Source organism: Chelonia mydas, chromosome 26 (assembly GCF_015237465.2).
Source record: "Chelonia mydas isolate rCheMyd1 chromosome 26, rCheMyd1.pri.v2, whole genome shotgun sequence".
NCBI lineage: Eukaryota > Metazoa > Chordata > Testudines > Cheloniidae > Chelonia > Chelonia mydas.
The window spans coordinates 11,637,284-11,657,391 of NC_057859.1; the positions used below are offsets into that span (position 1 = coordinate 11,637,284).

The following is a 20,108-nucleotide window of genomic DNA, read 5'->3' on the forward strand; positions in this document are numbered from 1 at the left end:
CACCATGGTGACTGCTGAAGGTTTTCCCTGCCCACTGAGAAACGTGAGGCAGGGGCATTCTGCCCTTAGCAGTGATCCAGCTAGACTGGCCGGTGGTGCAATCTGGAATGGCACAGGTAATGGTCTTGCTTGAAAAAGCCCTCCCACCTCAGCACACAATAAGACACTCCGATGCTACAGAGATATATACATAGACTAGGGTGACCAGATAGCAAATGTGAAAAATCGGGACAGAGGGTGGGGGGTAATAGGTGCCTATATTCGAAAAAGTCCCAAATATCGGGACTGTCCCTATAAAATCGGAATATGTGGTCACCCCAGCATAGACAGACAGACAAACTGAGCGCTCGAGGAGAAGGGAGTTGGGATTAATGTTCAAAAATTCATTTTCTACCTTGACACACAAGCAGGTTAAAAGCATGAACTTCACAAAGTCTCTGCTGGCCATTAGCAGTTCATACCCATGTGAACCGGGTGCATTGGCTTTCACTCAGTTGATCTATGCAACGTTTGCCAGCAGCGCAAGGAGGAGATGAAGGATCGCAGCATTAGAGAAGAAGGGATGGGGGTGCACTTCTTCCACCATACAACCTTGATCCCTGCTTGAAAGGAATCCTCCTCAAATGCCACAGGATTCGGCCACATGCAGAGAAGGCCCCTAAGTTAGCATGGAAGGGCCCATCTACACTGCAATGTAAACCCAGGGTGGATAGAACACAAGTTAGCAGACTCTGGGTTTGTTAACCTAAGGCTTCAGCATCTACACTAAATTGTAATCCCAGGTTAGGATTTGTTGAACCCTGGGTTCCAGCCTATGCTGCATTATGTAGGCCCGGGTCCAACCACCCACATCCCAGACTTCCTAGCACCCTCCCCAAATGTGACCACTCTAGCCGTTTGTTCATGGAGCAGCGAACACTCCGGGACCGCCCACCAAACTTGACTGTCCAGAGGACAAAGAAAATCGGCCTGTGGGATTGTGGGATACTTTTGGTGGATTCCCAGAGCGTAAATCCAGTGGGGCTGCGTCTACACTGCAAAGCAACAGGGTTTGAGCCCTGGGTCCTGGCTTGACTCAGGTTTGTATCCTTCAACCCCCGTGGGGTCCCGGGACCATGGGTCCAAGGCCTGGGTTAGCCTGATTTGTATGTGGACAGAAAGGGGGTTAGGCTTGAGCCTGAGTTCGAACCCTGGGCTTACACTGCAGTGTAGACGTACCCTGTATGACAAAATAAATACAGACCCAATTCTCCACCTGGATGCGGAGGAGCAAAGGCACTGAAGTCAATTGGCTTGTTCCAGTGTACGTAAGAAGAGAACGTAGCCCAAATATTTAGCAAGAGCCACGTTCTAGTACCGTGCGGTACGGATTACTGTAGCCAAGGGCCTGGCAGTGTTTCTCGTGCATCTGGATGGGACACAGATTCACTGCCTGGGAGTGCAAATGCCAACCCCCTTTGTCTGTGCAGGGTAGTGAACTGGGCCCATCAGATATAAATACAGGCCAAAGCCCATGCGTCTCCAAGTGATGCAAGGAGAGCGTGGGGCCTCAACACCTGCGCGTAGCTGCCCCTTAGCTCAAGTGGGAGAGACTCGGGGGGTCCCCCTGCTCACAGCCCAATCAGGACCACGCATCTTGTGTCAAACTCACTGCATGGCATCTTTGATCATTTCAACCCTAGTGTCTTTGCGTAGGTCCCCTGGGACCCACCGGGGTATGCCCTCCCCGACCTGCAGGCCAGCTTGGCCTCTGGCAAGCTCCTATTCCATCCCGGCATTTCCCAGACATGAGCTGTGTGAAGCTGCCCTTTGGGATTAGCAGCTCGCTCTGGAGTTCTGCTTGATGCGTGTCCCGGAGCGCGTGGGCTCAAGATGAAAAGCAGCCACCCGATGTGCTTTCAGAAACAGAAACAAAGGGGATATTTTTTGAAGCAGGGTCAATTTTACCCACAATTTGTATTTTCCTGCACAGGCATTGCCAATGCACTAGACTATCAGCCCCGGCATTAGCCTCTCACATGCTGGGTTTGCAACACGTGCGGTCACATTAAGACAAACATCAGTTTCCCGGAGACAACGGAGAGGCAAATCTCAACCCCCTGAGAAAGCCAGGGCTGTGAGGAACCCCCACTTCCCCTCCTTGCCCCCAGGGCCATCAGAGCCCCCACTTCCCCTCCCCCCGCAGGGCCATCAGAGACCCTACTTCCCCTCCCCCCACAGGGCCATCGGAGCGCCCACTTCCCCTCCTCGCCCCCAGGGCACCCAGCCGGTGCACAAAGCAACTGCGTCCATCCGTTGGTCGCTGCCTTCCAATGGACCCGCTAGTTCAAGACAGGTAGGATCTACGCCAGCACAGAGACGTACTATATCTGATCCAGTCAAAGGAGGAGGTGTAAGGAACCCCTTATAGCAGACGTGCTCACTACGGCCTGCAAATCAAGCCCTGTGGGGAGCTACGTTGGGGGAACTGCTGCTCTGATCAGATAAATAGCAGACTGATCTCTACCCATCTTTGGGAATGTACCTTGGGAGAGATCCCCTGGAGTCTTCTGACGCAAAACCCTAAGTCTTAGGAATTCAGTCATCTGCCACGCACGGGCAGCTAGCACCTCAGCTGAAGAGGTGCTAAGTGCATCCCCAGGGTGCTGAGCACCCTCAGCTCAGTGGCACCTTTCCAGACTGGCTCAGCAGCTCACAGGATCAGGTACCTGGGTGGCACATTGCAGTACGGCAACCTCACTCATCTGCTGCCTGTTTAAAATACGCTTTCGGTTCATGCTTGTCTGTCGTATTGACATATGCACCAAAAGCTAACCACCAGGCTCCAAAGCTAGGACACTGCTGGCTACCTGAGGCCATAAAAAACACCACAGTGGCTAATGTAACGGTCAATATAAAGGTATTTTCATTATATTCCTGATACAATGCTCTTAAACGGGGGGACAGGGGCAGGCAGCTCCCCAGCAACTGTTAATCACATGGAAGAATCCCAAGGAATATGTTTTTGCTGAGTCTTGACAGATAGGGCTGCATAATCCATTGACTTTACTAGGGACTGAGCAGATAAACCGTGCTGAAGACACTTGGAAGAGTCATGGAGAGTGGGGGATTCTAAGGACTCATTCTCCCCCCTTGACATCTGTGTGAAGTGGGGGCAAAACATTATAGTAGCCTTCAACTACCTGAAGGGGGTTCCCCAAAGGGGTTGGAGCTCAGCTGTTCTCAGTGGTGGCAGATGACAGAACAAGGAGCAATGGTCTCAAATTGCAGTAGGGGAGGTCTAGGTTCATAGAATCATAGAATATCAGGGATGGAAAGGACCTCAGGAGGTCATCTAGTCCAACCCCCTGCTCAAAGCACGACCGATCCCCAACTAAATCATCCCAGCCAGGGCTTTGTCAAGCCGGGCCTTAAAAACTTCTAAGGAAGGAGATTCCACCACCTCCCTAGGTAACGCATTCCAGTGTTTCACCACCCTCCTAGTGAAAAAGTTTTTCCTAATATCCAACCTAAACCTCCCCCACTGCAAGGCTGGATATTAGGAAACACTGTTTCACTAGGAGGGCGGTGAAGCACTGGAATGGGTTACCTAGGGAGGTGGTGGAATCTCCATCCTTAGAGGTTTTTAAGGTCAGGCTTGACAAAGCCCTGGCTGGGATGATTTAGTTGGGGTTGGTCCTGCTTTGAGCAGGGGATTGGACTAGATGACCTCCTGAGGTCTCTTCCAACCCTAATCTTCTATGATTCCCCAATCAGAATTGTAATGTGGAGAGAAGAGACAGAGGTGCCGGGCAGAGGAAAACTAGGTCCAACCTTTCTAAGCCATCTGGCTCTGAGGCAGGGGGCTCTTTACTTGTTCTGATCCAAACCCATAAACTTTGTGATGCTCCATCCTAACCTCAAGCAGGACAGGTTGGACACGGGAGGGGATTCAAGGTTCAAAAGTCAGATGTTCGCTGAAATAGATGTTCAAAACTTGCATTAGTGATAGCAGTATGCAAACACTGAGTTCATTTAATTGCATTAATTCTTCTTATCTGCAGGGCGGGAAGGAAGCCACTGCACTATTAGCTGCACATTGAGCTATTTCCAGTGTCTCAATTAGAGATGACCCCTGGATCTTAAACCTGCCCCCCACCTCTTCTTTTTTCCCCTCCCCAAGAAGCTGGAAGGAATCAGCTGTGATCTAGATAGGCCTGAATCAGAACTCCCAACTCTGAACAGATTCTGAGCCGATTTTGGACCTGAATTTCCAGGCTCAAAGCTCCTTTGTGGCAGATCCAGTTCTGCAGCGTGCTGGGCACACTCAGCCTCTTCTAATTTCAACAGGAGCTGGGGGTCACTCAGCCCCCTCCGAGGCTCGGTATCTCGCAGGATCAAATCCAAGAACCCACTGGCTGCAGGAACGTTGCCCTACACAGCAGAGGGTTAAACACATTGCTTGGTTCTATCATAAGACTTCTGAAAGATCCCTATTAAGGCTGAAAGAGACTGAACACAGAACGCGAGACTCCAGCTGAGTTTAAGCAAGTTACAAACACGCTGACTGCACACAGGCCTGTGAAGTAAGGACAGTCCTTTCATCTCAGAGGGTCTCAGAATTCGTTAGAAACACTAACTAAGCTCCCAACAAGAGGTCGTTAACAATACGCAGCAACACTCACTATCCTGGCTGTGAAGCAGATCTAATCACTGGTTTTCTTTTCAGCTAGTAGCAATGCTGTGACCGTGTCTTTTAAGTCTTGGATTGTTTGCCCTTTGTAAGCAAGCCAACAGCCCAGCAGCCTAGGGTTAACAGTCCCATCAGTAAAGCACGTTATAGTTACATAGCGCATTTTTTAAATGGAAGGCAAACAGCAGCGGCATACATTGCTTACCCGCCAGCCTCCCCCTGTTCTTAAGACACCGGAGCATAATGTTCTGACCATGCCAGAGCTTCCAATGCTTCTGTCCCTTAGAAAGCACTTGGTTAAGAGCCACCTAGGAACTGTCACACGCTACAGAGCAAGCCACACTGCCAGACCCAAACATTTTTCAGCATTCACGGCCAAGTCTCAGGCGAACCCCCCACCCCCAAACTGTCATTAACCAAGAACAGTGACCCAGCAAGTCACTCGGCTCTTAGAGAGAAGTTTGCAATAAACACAATCTGTTTGTCCTACATAGCGTAGCCTTTCAGTGTGCCATCAACACACAAAAAGATAGAGGAACGCATTAATTGATCTAAGCTGGGATGGTCCAAATGGGAGTTACAGGTGCTTTTCACTAGGGCTGTCGATTAATCGCAGTTAACTCACACCATTAACTCAAAAAATTAATCCCAATTAATCGCACTGTTAACCAATAGAATATACCAATTGAAATGTATTAAATATTTTGGATGTTTTTCTACATTTTTATATATATTTTATTCTGTGTTGTAATTGAAATCAAAGTGTATATTACTCGATTACAAATATTTGCACTGTGAAAGATAAACAAAAGAAATAGTATTCAATTCAATTCACCTCCTACCCCTCCTCTGCATGGTGAAAGTGCAACTTACAAATGTAGGCTTTTGTTTGTTACATAACTGCACTCAAAACCAAAACAATGTAAAAACTTCAGAGCCTACAAGTCCACTCAGTCCGACTTCTTGTTCGGCCAATTGCTCAGGCAAACAAGTTTGTTTACATTTGCAGGAGATAATGCTGCCCACATCTTGTTTACAATGTCAACAGAAAGCGAGAACAGGCATTTGCAGGGCACATTTGTAGCCGGCATTGCAAGGTATTTACATACCAGATATGCTAAACATTCGTATGCCCCTTCATGCTTTGGCCACCGTTCCAGAGGACATGCTTCCATGCTCATGACGCTGGTTAAAAAAATAATGCATTAATTACGTTTGTGACTGAACTCCTTGGGGGAGAATTGTACGTCCCCTGCTCTGCTTTACCCGCATTCTCCCATATATTTCATGTTATAGCAGTCTCAGATGATGACCCAGCACATGTTGTTCATTTTAAGAACACTTTCACTGCGGATTAGACAAAACACAAAGAAGGTACCAATGTGAGATTTCAAAAGATAGCTAGAGCACTCGACCCAAGGTTTAAGTATCCGAAGTGCCTTCCAAAATCTGAGAGGGACGAGGTGTGGAGCGTGCTTTCAAAAGTCTTAAAAGAGCAACGCTCCGATAAGGAAACCACAGAACCTGAACCACCAAAAAAAGAAAATCAACCTTCCGCTGGTGGCATCTGACTCAGCTAATGAAAATGAACATGCGTCAGCCCGCACTGCTTTGGATTGTTATCGATCAGAACCTGTCATCAGCATGGACGCATGTCCTCTGGAATGGTGGTTGAAGCATGAAGGGACATATGAATCTTTAGCGCACGTGGCATATAAATATCTTGTGACGCCGGATACATCAGTGCCATACGAATGCCTGTTCTCATTTTCAGGTGACAGGTAAACAAGAAGCGAGCAGCATTATCTCCTGCAAATGTAAACAAATTTATTTGTCTGAGCGATTGGCTGAACAAGAAGTAAAACTGAGTGGACTTGCAGGCTCTAAAGTTTTACATTGTTTTATTTTTGAATGCAGTTATTTTCTGTCCATAAGTCTACATTTGTAAGTTCAACTTTCATGATAAAGAGATTGCATGGCAGCACTCGTATTAGGTGAATTGAAAAATTCTATTGTGTTTTTTTTTACAGTGCAAATACTTGTAATCAAAAATAAATATAAAGTGAGCACTGTACACTTTGTATTCTGGGTTGTAATTGAAATCAGTATATTTGAAAATGTAGAAAACATCCAAAATATTTAAATAAATGCTATTTTATTATTAACAGTGTGAATAATCATGATTAATTTTTTAATCGCTTGACAGCCCTGATTTTCACATTAATTTGGGGGCCTGCCATATTCTTAAATTGCTCGAGTTTATTCAGCAACAGGGGCAGGCTCTGATAGTTCTTCCCTTTTATTATTTTTTACTTGTATTACAGTAGATGAAGTGAGCTGTAGCTCACGAAAGCTTATGCTCAAATACATTTGTTAGTCTCTAAGGTGCCACAAATACTCCTTTTCTTTTTGTGGAGATAGACTAACATGGCTGCTGCTCTGAAAAGTAGCACCAAAAGGTCCCATCAGGGCCCCATTGTTCTAGGTACTGTATAGACCCGGGGTGGGCAAACTTTTTGGCCTGAGGGCCACATCTGGGTATGGAAATTGTATGGCGGGCCATGAATGCTCACAAAATTGGAGATTGGGGTGCAGGAGGGGGGTGAAGACTCCAGCTGGCAGTGCGGGCTCTGGGGTGGGGCTGGACATGAGGGGTTGGGGATGCAGGAGGATGCTTCAGGTTGGGACCGAGGGGTATGGCGGGCAGGAGGGGGATCAGGGCTGGGGCAGGTGTTTGGGGCACAGGAGGGGGTCAGGGTGTAGGCTCCAGGCAGCGCTTACCTCAAGCAGCTCCCGGAAGCAGCAGTATGTCCCTCCTCCAGCCCCATCCATAGGCGCCGCCCCTACAACTCCCATTGGCCATGGTTCCTGGCCAATGGGAGCTGCGGGGGCAGTGCTTGGGGTAGGGGCAGCGTGCAGAGCCCCCTGGCTGCCCCTATGCGTAGGAGCTGGAGAAGGGACATGCTGCTGCTTGCAGGAGCCACGTAGAGTGGGGCAAGCCCTCAACACTGCTCCCCGGCTGGAGCACCGAAGCGGGGCAAGCCCCAGACCCCGCTCCCCGGCAGGAGCTCGAGGGCTGGATTAAAACGTCCGAAGGGCAGGATGTGACCCCTGGGCCGTAGTTTGCCCACCCCTGGTCTAGACACAGTGAGAGGCAATCCCTTCCCCAAAGAGCACATTACACACTGTAAACGCAGCATTACTGCCAGGAACATAAACAAGAGGTGCCCAATTGCCATGGCACACTTACCCACCACCTATACACACCTGCCAACCTCTGGGTCCCATCCCTCTGTGGCTCCCGTTGTGTCTCTACTCCATGGGTTTTGAGAGGAGCCACGTTCAGGACAAGAACTTCTACCCCTCTGCTTAAGAGTTCCCTGGCACATGCTGTTGCATAGCAGGCAGACATAGCAGGGTTTGCAGTGCCCACAGCTTTGCCTCTTACCCACTTCATCCCATAGGTCCTGGCCTCTTCGGTGGATAAAGTAATTGCTGCCTATTTGTCTCAGCCAATATCTTTCATTATTTGGATCAATTATTCATGCCAGGGCATGTATATTTTAAAAAGAAAAGTCACCTCTTAAAAGGAGGCCGAGTACAACCGCGTCTAGACCTAAAACTACGCAGTTCAACTGCATCTCATCAGCCAGTCAGACACTTTGTGGGCAAGCCCGAGGAGCTGCCTTACATTTTAAGTAGCTTGGTGCATGAAGTCGGTGGTGCAAATTCAGACGTGGAGTAAAATCCACTCAAGCCACTGCAGCTGCACCTGCTAGCAGCCTGCTCTGCGTTTAACCCAGTACGTGAAATGCAAGCGGCATAAAGAATTTGGCCCTGGTGGGGAGCGGCTGAGAGGCACTGCCATCCAATTCCTGTTTCGGTGGCTCATTGGAGGTGATTTGGGTTCCTTTCAGGGCGGCTGCCAGTGGATAAGTGATCCTGTCCCCAGGATTGCACTTGCTCCCCTTGTAGGCAGTCCGAGGGGGGGGTTGAGCCATGCAGAATGGACTGCCCCTTGCAGGGGTCAGAAGTCGGGAATAGGGGCAGGGTAGCATGGGAGAAGCTTGCAGTGCCGTGGGGCTCAAGCCATGCATATTCTGTGGCTAACCGTACCGAAGGACTTCAGCATAGCAGTCAATCTGATATTGTATCCTCAGTCCATCCAATACACTGCCGAGGAATATTTGCTCACTGGCGGCTAGATGGTTGGTATTAAATAGGGACAGGATTTCCACAGCAGGAAAACAAATGGGTTGGACCTTTCTGGATCCTAGATGGTTCTAGCAGAACCAGGAGCTTTCAGAGGCTGCTACTGCGGGGAACAGGTTTTTAACACAAGGCACCAATGTTCGTAACACTATTCCCGTTATTCGGGAGGAATGAAAGGTTGTAATCCGCTGGAGGGCTTGAGATGACAACATGCTTGAGGGGCTCACTCATGTTACCAGATCACCTGCATGGAGTCACGGTGGCCTCATGCCAGTCCCAAATTTTGCTCCCAGGAAAATGCGCCTTGAAAATTGCATCTTTTCCATTTCTGCACGCAAACCAAGATCGCCTGGTTCCACTGGTTCCTGATAGGGTTACGCAGATGTTGCAATGGGTTTGTGAGAAGAAAGGCTGTTTCGTCTAGAAATAATTGAAAAGGAGCGACAGAAAGCTGTTTGCCAGTTGTGTTTGGATTAGAGACTGGCTCCAACTAAATCAGTGCACCCCAACGTGCAGGAGTGTTTGGATCAAGGATATTAGTTTGAAGAGACACGTTTTCTTATGAACCTAGACGTTTTCTTCTTTCTCCAATTTTCCTCTACTGGCTGCTTTGCACGCACCAGCCCTAGTGGAGGCTATTTGGGGTTCTTATGAACACATGCAGCTGCTACAAGGTTATTCCAAAAATGGATTGGAGAGTACGTCGGAAATCCAGATACAAGAGGCCACCATGCAATGCCCTGTTTCCAGAAACAGGTACATATACTTGGGCTCAAGGAAGACGGAGTGGCTGGCGGTGTTTCCGGTTTCATTACAAGGAAGGCAGCTCGCTTCACAGCCGCCACCTTGGGCTGTTCAGCTGAACCCAAATAACCTAAGAGGAAGCTTGACATCGCCCTGAGCAGCATTTTGCTCCACTCTTTGGCCACCGCAGACCGTGAAGACTGCGGTTAAACTGATGAGCGGAGGAAAGGGAAGGCTTCATTCCGCGTGTTAATAGGGGCATAACTGGGGAGCTGTCGAGGCAGATTCCATGGCGCCCGTCTCTCCACGCCACGTCAGCCACAGTAGGGCAGGTGTCCACAACTACCACTAAGGAGGTGATGGCTTGTGGTGGGACACCTGCACCAGAGGCAATGTATCACAATGGAGATTTCACTCCCCTCTCCTGCAGCCTGGGTGGCTCAGCTGTCTACTGAAGCCACCTTAGTCATGGAGGCCTAATGGGTGCTTCCAATGATTGCGCACATCTGAATCTGTGCAAGCAGAACAGAGTATTGTGCCCAGGCATAACAGATATTGGGGTGCAGAACTGTGCGTGCAATTACTCTAAGCTGTGTGTGTGAAAGAGCTGCGTTGGCACGTTGTCCTGGCACATTTAGCTGGCCACTTTTCTGAGTCTGGGCCTACCTGTATTGAGGGCTTGGCCCGGATCCTGCCCGATGGCGTGGCCCCCCCAGTGCCAAGCATCCCTAAATTGGGCATGGCCAGCCACAGGATGACGTCCCCTCCATCGGGGAATCTTCTGATGGCATGAAACCAGCTTAGTGACTAAAACGACACAACTATCAATGCTGCAGCTGGGGGAGCGGGGAGAGGTGTTCCATATACACTGCCGATGTTCCAGCCCATTGGGACCAAAAAGCACTTGGCATATTTTAGAGAAGACTGAAGGCTGCTCTAATTTACACCCAGGGAGTGGAGCAGGGAGTGGCCACCCCGGGATTGGGGAAGCATAGTCGTACACCCTTCCTGAGCTGGGCTTTGCACTCCACAGCCAAGGATCTGAACTTGTATGTTTATTCCATTAAATCGTCCCCGGCATATGAGCTCAGGTAACATTTTCCACAAGCAAACAGATTCCAACCGAGAGCACAATCCAGCAATTATTTTCCAATCCAATTTTAATGCGGAAAAGCCATCGGTGCAGGATTACACTTATCCACATAGTCTTCTCCTGCAAGGGGTTGTGTACTTGATAAATACTGGATTTAACAGGACAAAGTGTGTATCATAAAGTACGGCTCGCTGCACACACCCGCCTTGTGGTATGCTCCCACCATGTTAACCCTGCCGTTTGCCATTGAAACGGGTGCCCTTTGCAATCAACAGCACAGGAATCTTTCTGGGGGGGACCCCGCCAAGGGTCAGTTGACAGAAGGGGTGTTTAATCCCATAGGGCGTGAACCACGCAGAGCAGCATTTGCATGTCTGTGCTGCGTGTGTCTCAGGGCTGGTCGAAAAGTGGTATTTTCCATAAAATATTTCAAAAGAATGTTTTTAATGAATTTCCCCCAAAATTTGCACGGATTTCTACCCCGTCCCCCCACGTCATTTTGACAAAAAATTAAATTCACGGGTTTTTTTGGTTGGTCTATCCCCAGCTGCTTTATCTCAATTTTTCGGCTTCCCTCACATCAGAAAAGGGAAGGACTCCCCCTCCCTCCCCCCAAAAAATATTATTGGGGTGGGGGGGTTTGATGAAAAAACAAGACATTTTGAATGACAAAAAAGGTATCAAATCATTCAAAAAGCCATTCTGGGGTCAAAGAATCCCAGGCCCTGGGTACCAGCTGCCTCAGGTATTGGGGCTGCAGTACTGGCATTGCAGAAGAGAAACCTTCTGCTAAAAGCATGCAGATCCAGCTTGAGCAAGAGTGGTCTCCCCTTTCGCTGGGGTAGCAACATGATCTCTCACCCCCCCTCCCCTCCCCCGCCATGTAATTTAAGGCAGCAAAAGGCTTAGGGGAATCCTGGGGTGTTTTATGTGCCTTGTCCACAAAAGAGGATAAGGATCTACTACTGCTACCATCTAATGGAATTGTTCCTTTAACTCAGCTCTGAGATCTTCCACAACTAAAGCACAAGGCCCTGCCATGTGACAGGGGGGTCTGGAACAATTTGTACAGTGGGGGTTCTGAGAGGCGTTGAACCACATTGTAAACCCTGGGTATGATGGAAATCGCTTCAAGCTGCCGAACCCTGAGTTCCAGCACCTATGCCCTTTGAACAGAAAGAGCAGCTCTGAGCTCTGTGTTCGTAGCAGGCTACTACAGTCACGGGGAACCTCTAGAGGGAGACATAATCACACACCAATCAGTACGACACATGCAAAAATGTCACAAAGGGCATTGCGAACACTCCTTGGAAACTGTGTCTCTGTGCAAGGTCAGAGCCGCAGGGCTGCTTGCAGGTTAGGATTACAGTGCCTTGCTAGAAGTCTGCTGGGCGGTTCGAATAGGAGTCTGTGCAGTTCAGCTACCTTTAGAGCCCCCATCACCTTGGTATCTGAACACCGTAAGCTCTTCCCACGCTGCAGCTAAGTTGTCCACGCCGCATTTCTTGCTTGCACAAGCCCTCAACGTCTACCACATTCGCCCCCCAAAATTAGCAACAGCAAAGTTTTGCGGCTGGGAAGCACGTGCGCATTGCAGGGAGAAAACAGAACGCACAAAGAGGCCATGGTCACAGCCTGTTCAGGGTCAAGCCTCGCAAATCAATAGGCTGCCATGCATGCTCAATTAAAATGAATATACAGGAGGCAGGGCAAATCATCAGTCAGACAATGAAATCGTTGGATGCTGCATGGAAGTCTATGGGCAGTGCATTAAAAACTGCCTATCGGGAGCGGTCTGCTTTTGCAAGGATGCCTTTGTGCAGGAAACTGCTCTGGCATATGGTCCTTTGGAAAATAATAATGCTGGCAGGCAGACATCATACTGAGTGTCTCATTCGAGAGAGCAGAGCTGCCTGATGGGGAAGTGTCACGTTTTTTTACGGACACACAGAGAAGAAGAGTGATCTAAGGATGGGGGCAGGTGGAATACAGACCGTGCTGGAGTAAAGAGCTACTCCTCCCATGAGAAAAGGGGAGCTCTCTTAAAGGGGCAGCACCGCTCACTCCGGATGGGTCTACACAGCAAAAAAAAACCCACAACCGCGAGTCTCAGAGCCCAGCTCAACTGACTGAGACTCGCGTTGCAGGGTAAAAATAGCAGTGTAATGTTCAGGCTTGGGCCCTAGCCTGGGCTCTGAGACCCTCCCTCCTTCCTGGCTTTCAAAGCCTGGGCTCTAGCCCAAGCCCAAATGGCTCCACCTTAATTAAACAGCCCCTTAGCCCAAGCCCTGCAGGCCAGAGTCAGCTGAGCCGCGGCCTGCTGAGGGGTTTTAATTGCACTGTAGACATACCTTGAGTCTCCCAGGAAAAATGCACTTTGCAGAACTTACAGAGGTTTCAGCACAGAGGCAATGAAGGAAGACCCAGCAGGATATGCCACACCCCTTATTATAAAGCACTGCAATATTCTCCAGCAGTGGCAAACTCACAGTTTGCTGGGGGGTTGACTCTGGGCTCCTCAGTGCCCTCTGCAGGGAAAGTGGCGTATGTCACATTGAAGAAAATTCACTAGCTCCTACCAGCTTGTGTTGCTTACCTCCCTTTGTAAAGCACTTTGAGACCTACTGATGGAAAGCACCATATAGGACCTAAGTGTTATTATTCAAAACAGCACCGTTTGACATCCTTGACAATCCTAGACTTCTTTGTCATCAGCGCTTGTCTGACGAGTGAAGATCAATTTCCCCAAGAATGAATTAAATGGCTGTATCCTTTGCTGGGTCTTTGTGTCACATGCACACTCAGCAAGACTATATAACAAACAACACAATGTTAAAAGACCATTGATTTTGCAATCATCGGCTCTCATAAGTTAGAAAATGGCTGCTTGCGTGTATGCATTATGATGCAGTTTTTAATGATATGATCACATCCCTTTTCCCCACGGGATCCCTACCTCATTCAGTGCACAGGAGAGATCTGCTCTGGGGATGAATCAGGGCTGCCTAGCAAAAGATGTTTTTGCCTGTAAGACCCCTGTCTCAAATACTGCAGAAGTTGGAAGGTCTGTGGTGTATGATGCAGAGAACGCCAGGAAGAGACAGGAGGGTCTCCTGGGTAAAGCAGTTGAATGCTATCTTAGAGAATTGAATTCCATCCCTGATTTGACTGAGTTTCCCCAAGCACTGCTGTTGTTAATAATATTTCTAGAGCTATTAGCTATGCATGGTTCTTTGAGACCAGTAAACAGTCCCACCTGCAGAGAGTGTATCATCTAGACACAGGTCAGGGAAGATAGCGTAAGGGTGTGAATATGGGATTAGATGCCGCATGATATCCTCTACTGCTGGAGAAGCTCATGAAGGCTGTTCCCACAAAAGGCTGGAAGCATGAGTCACACGGCTGTCACCGCTAAACCAGGCTGCTTCGCACAGTGACGGCAATTCCTCCCTCTAAACAGCATGTCAGACCGTGTGAGTAGGTTCAGTCATGCAAACCTGATCCGTGCCATATTTCACTGGATTGGGACGGATTCGTGGATGGTAACCTTCTGGGATATGGGGGTTACCTGTGTCAAATCCTCACTGAATGCAGAGGCAGATTCAGAAATGCCCACACGCACCTCCCAAATGCATATTCAACACTGTTTTTACAGCAGTGATTTTGAAACATAACATGGGGGCGAACAAATCAGGAGGCACTGAATGGCTCCATGGACTGAAAAAGGGTGGTGTGACTTTTTGTAAACACCCATCGCCAGATGCTGCCTTTGTTAGACTCCAGCAGATGCCTTTGAAGTCGCTGTAACCAGGGCAGAGAATTTGGCCCACACTATTTGACCTGTGTCCCATGGTCTCTCAGTCCAGCAGCTGACTCCATAATTCAGTCTATACTCCTTTCTCTATCACCTTAACAATACCCTGAGCTTCAGCCCTCTGCTTGACCTCCCTAGGGAAATCGCGGTTCTGGCACGAACCATCGGGCGATTCTGAAGCGGCTGCTGCTAACACAGCCAGGTTTCAAAGTGGATTAACTGCATGCCCAAATCGGAGAGGGGAACCAATAAATACAATTCAGCAGAACATCAATCACACTGCATTCTCAATGTCCCTCTGCTCTGAGCAGGCCGGCCTGCATCCAAACTGCTCTTGTTTCACTTGTCTCATTTTTTCACTAACTATGGAAACCTTCGTGCAGTTACATGGGAAACTGGCAGAAATCCTGGCATACGCTATCTCTATCCATCCAATGAGTTAAATAGCTCCCAACAATCCTTGGGAAGAAGTCAGCCTTTACCTGTTTACTTTTTCATTGGACTTTAACTTGAAAGTTCTCAGGCCATGGCCTGCTCCGAAGTTGTGCCAACGTAACCGAATGCATTTCAAAGTTGATCTAGTTACGCCGGAGCAAACTAGCCCTCTGCTCGGGCCGAATTTTAAAGGCCGACCCAAACCCAAACTGAGCACAGCCGATCCGACCCGAGAGCGTTGAGTTGTTTTCAGAACTGACCCAACCTGAACCAGATGCTTCCCCCTGAACCTGTGTCAGTGCCACCACCAAGGCTTGGTGGGGGCTTCTGTCTTTCCACGCCGCTTTCCGGCAGTCAAATGTGCCTGTTGACCAAATAAGAGCATAAATAACGTTGGAAGGATTCAATTCTCATTGGAAAATGTCGGTACACGTAGATTTCACCAGATGCACACAAAAACTATTTCCATCGTAATCAAAATTTACAGATCGGCAAAAAGTAAGAAGGATGCTGCTCGAGAACTGCGAGTTGGAAAGGACGTTTACCGTATATATTTTGACATGCGATAGTGACCATTTGTGTTTAAATACTGGTAAAGCTTTAACTTTTTTGAAACTCAATGTCTGTTGTCATTAAATAATTATTGCCTGACCTCCCCGTAATTTACCACAACTGTGAAAACTTAAATAAATAAAAATAGGGAAAAAATGCTTCCAATTAAACTTTGATATTATCTGCCAAAATTATAAAAAATAAAAAAATTGAATTCTGCCAGGCTTACGCGTAAACTAACAACGGCTAGTTCGAGTGTTGCCAACTCTCATGACATGTTTCTTAAAGCCCCAGCTCCTGGAAGCAAGGGATCACATGAGAATCTCAAGTTTTCATTTTAAAAATAAGTTTCTAGGGCTCCTTGTTGCAGAGAAAGGCAAATTTTAAGTGAGTGCAACTTAAAGGCTCTGAAACCAGAAAGCAAATTAAAAAAGCCCAGGTTTATTGCTTTAAATAAATCACGATTTTATAAGCCTGATTTCTTGAATGCCTGAGGCTGACAATACTGTAATTCAGAGATGCAAAGTGTGGCCCAGCCCCTATTGATACCGAATGGAAAGCTCAAGAAATCTAATGCTGTAGAATGATCTTCCCTGCGTTCCAGGCCAGCTCATTGGCACAACAAAGAAACAGCCCTCACTGTATCCAACTCCAGGGTTTTCATAAGATCTAGTGCACGCTGCAGTCTAAGACAGGTCACTCTGGGATCTTTGTTAGCGGACTCTTGCCCATGCTAGTTGTATCCAATGAACCTGCTTGTTAATACTGAATCTTAAGGTATTAATTAAAGGCTCTCAATGAAGGATATGAATCCCCAAGCAGCCTGGCAGATTGCCCCATCCATCAACAAAAATTATTAGGAGTATGGAACGGCTGCCGTATGAGGAGAGATTAATAAGACTGGGACTTTTCAGCTTGGAAAAGAGACAAATAAGGGGGGATATGATAGAGGTCTATAAAATCATGACTGATGTGGAGAAAGTAAATGAAGTGTTATTCACTCTTGCTCGTAACACAAGAACTAGGGGTCACCCAATGAAATTAATAGGCAGCAGGTTTCAAACAAATAAAAGGAAATATTTCTTCACGCAACGCACAGTCAACCTGTGGAACTCCTTGGCAGAGGACGTTGTGACGGCCAAGACTATAACAGGGTTCAAAAAAGAACTACATAAATTCATGGCGGATAGGTCCATCAATGGTTATTAGCTAGGATGGGCAGGGATGGTGTCCCTAGCCTGGCACCTGGCACTGGCCACTGTCGGAAGACAGGACACTGGGCTAGACGGACCCTTGGTCTGACCCAGTGTGAATGTTCTTATGTTCTTTCAAGCAAGATGCAAAACTCAGGCCCTGACTCAGCCCAGGAACTTTTTTTTTTGCCAGAGGGGATGATCCTAGAACAAGTGCCCTGGCCAAATTCCAACTGAGTTTGGTGATCAGGGGAGCCTGCCCCATTTCTAAATGGATTAAATCAACCTTCTCCCATGCCCCTCAACTCCATACATCCCTAAGCACCATGGGGTTTAAAATCTGCATGAAAATTCTGCAACTTGCCCTTTCCAGTAATTACATTTGACCTGCATACGTTGACCAGCTTGTTTCAACTGTACAAAGCATTCTGCATCACTGAATGTCCAGAGCAGCTTGCCTTTTAACAATGAGGCTTCCTTGCGGCAGAAGCTGTGTTATCCTCTCTTTTGAAAGCACCTCACACAGTTTGGGCGTGGCCACACCAAAAATAAAGTATAAATAATAATAATAATAAATGACATTGTTATGTGCTGTTAAATACTGCCATATCCCACCCCAGAGGTGGCTGCATTTCAGAGGTGGGCGCAGTAATTCTGTCAAGCACCTGGCGCATCTCTTGTTTGCTAAGTGCCAACAATGTTTGCTAAACCCAGACAATCCAGACAGCCCCTGCCTTGGAGAGCTTGATGTTGCATAGATCAATAAATGAGTACACCAGAAAGCCACATGAGGGATTGTATCTGATTTATATTGTCAGTGCCGTGGTGCAGCAAAGAGTCGGAGCAAAATAGCTCAGACATGGTAAATGTCTTAAAGCACAAAAGTTTAAGCAGCAAACCTGTGCTCCTGTCTAGCGACTACAAAAAGGCCTGATGCTCCAGCTTTCCCCCGTATAACTTCACTGACATCAGCAGAGCTGCCCCTGATTCACAGCAAAGTGAAAGCAGATTCAGACCATTAGCTCACGTAACAAGGCCATTATTTTGTGCATAACTGGGAAGGCTGAGATAAGGAATTGCATTTTATTTTCCATTTTAGTGGGCCATTTGCTAGCATGCGTGGTCACAGCATTTAGACAAAGCGGCAAAGAGTCCTGTGGCACCTTATAGACTAACAGACGCATTGGAGCATAAGCTTTCGTGGTTGAATACCCACTTCATTGGATGCATGTAGAGGAAATTTCCATTTAGACAGCGTCCCGGCACTCTGGAGCCATATTATATGGCTAAAGTCTGAAGATTTCCATGACATCTCTTTCCTCTGCTGTATGTACAAATACAATAGGCCTGATTCTCCACTGGCTTGCACCTTGTGTAAATACTTACGCTTGTGCAGAGTGGCAGTAAAACTTGTCTCCCTCTGGTAAAGCACAAACTCTTCCAAAGACAACTGAGTGAAAAGATTTTGTGTGGGGGGGGGAGGGGGGGTTTAGTGATTTTTCACCTAAATTTCCAGCTAAAAAAAATTCAACCAGCTTCAGAGTGTGTGTGTGTGTGAGAGGAAAATCAAGATAATTTCCTCTAATACCCCCATCTATTCCTCCCCACACACTGAAATTCAAAACATTTCTACTGACCCCACCTACTGCATCCTTCTTCCTCACCCACGGGAAACGCAGAGATTTGTCTATTTAAGATTTCTGGGTGTCTACAAAGTTTCCTAAAATCAACACAACACGTAGCACAACTCACACAGCACACTGTTCCCTAGGACTTCTGATCTCACCGCACTTCGAATGCAACTTAAGAATCTAACCAGAGCCGGCATTGCATTGACACGGCAGTGTTTAATAAGCTATCATCAAAACCAGGCTGCCAGAAGCCATTACAGGATTTGGGGAGAAAAGTCTTTAATTCTCCTTCCTCGCTTTTCTTCTTAGATGGCTGAGGCCTTAATGAAGTTGCTTTCACTGAAGCTGCATGGAGAAAAAAAAAACACAACCTTATTTTGCTGAAGAAAAGTTAAAAGGATGACAAGTCCCACAGCAGAAAATTTCATTGAGAACAGAAAGACGGCTTGTGGGGATGAGACGCAGTCATGCCAGGAAGGAGTGAAGACCGAAGCCTGTAAAAGGTTGGAGTTAAGCAAGGGCTAACATGACTCATGAAAATTAAAATAATGTAAGGAGCGGAGGACTCCTGAGAATTTAGTAAAACTCACAGTTCAATTGCAGTAATAATGGACCAGATCAGTGACGCTAAACCAATTTATACCAGCTGAAAAAGTGGCTCAGTATATTGTTCGGATTATGCCAACAGCACAGGGGATTGATTTTCAGGACCATAATGCAGGAAATATAAATTATATAGAACTGCTTGTAAAATTATATAGAACTGGTTAGAAAATTCCAACAGTCCTCCCCACCACCAAACTGAAGCAAAAAGCCAAAATATCAAAATTTCCCGTGGACAAAAAGTTCCAAAAAAAAAAAATAATCAATTTGGGACTATCAAATAGTTTCGCTTTGATAATGTTGAAACGGTCCATTTCGATAACACAAAAACACTTCGCTTAGATAATGTTGAAACATTCTGATATAAAATATATATTCGAATGAATAATGTAATATTATATAAGCATCAAAACCAAAATGAATCGAAACGCTTCACCACGATCAAAACTAGAAAGTCAAAATGAGTTGTTTTGACTTTTTCCCCACCAAATTTTGTCAAAGCGGACACATGCCCACAGAACATTTTGATTTTGATCGCACTGAATTTTCCGATGGAAACCTGTTGTGTTGAAATTTTTTTTTTTAACAGCTCTAATAAATAACCCGATCATCTTAACCTAGCTCGGAGAGAACCCCTATCTGAGACCACCGCTCATGCTGACTTATGGCTGCCAATTGGTACGGTACTTGGGGCAATTAAAATTCCGAAATACAAATACCATTAAAACAAAAAGAATCCTAATGAATTGGCCTGATTCTCCATTGCCTTGTATAACCCCTTATGCAGAGTGACTTCCTCTAGTGGCTGCTCCACCATCCAACCACAAAGCCAGTCTTCTTCTCCAATCCATTCTCCCTCTACCAGTGCAGAGCTGGTTCCTTGCAGAGTATTCTTCTAGTGCTCCCAGTCTGGCTTTAAATATCCCAGTCTAAGCGATGATACTTATAAGAATAAATGACAGCTCATGGAAATGCCATGTTGCATGTTCCATGGAGCAGCTTGGAGTCACCTGTGAATGTTGTTTGTTCCAACATCCAGAGATCAGTTACCTTGATTGTACACACCAACAGCAGAGCACTGGGAATAGAAAGCCATAAAAGCACCCGGAGAGAAGTCAAGATGTGCAATGGTTCACACACCACAGTTCCCAAAGGGTTT

General features: G+C 47.1%; 2 protein-coding genes across 4 annotated transcripts in view; both read right to left on the reverse strand.

Moving 5' to 3' along the window:
* The window catches only part of ADD2 (adducin 2), a 97,070-nt gene that overhangs the window by 43,848 nt on the left and 33,114 nt on the right, over positions 1 to 20,108 (reverse strand). The window lies entirely within an intron of this gene.
* Positions 18,597 to 20,108, reverse strand: part of FIGLA (folliculogenesis specific bHLH transcription factor) — a 50,253-nt gene continuing 48,741 nt past the window's right edge. Inside the window, exon 5 of the mRNA XM_043536445.1 lies at positions 18,597 to 18,691. Coding sequence (XP_043392380.1) covers positions 18,683 to 18,691 — 9 coding nt within the window. The 3' untranslated portion in view covers positions 18,597 to 18,682. The remainder of the gene's footprint in view (positions 18,692 to 20,108) is intronic.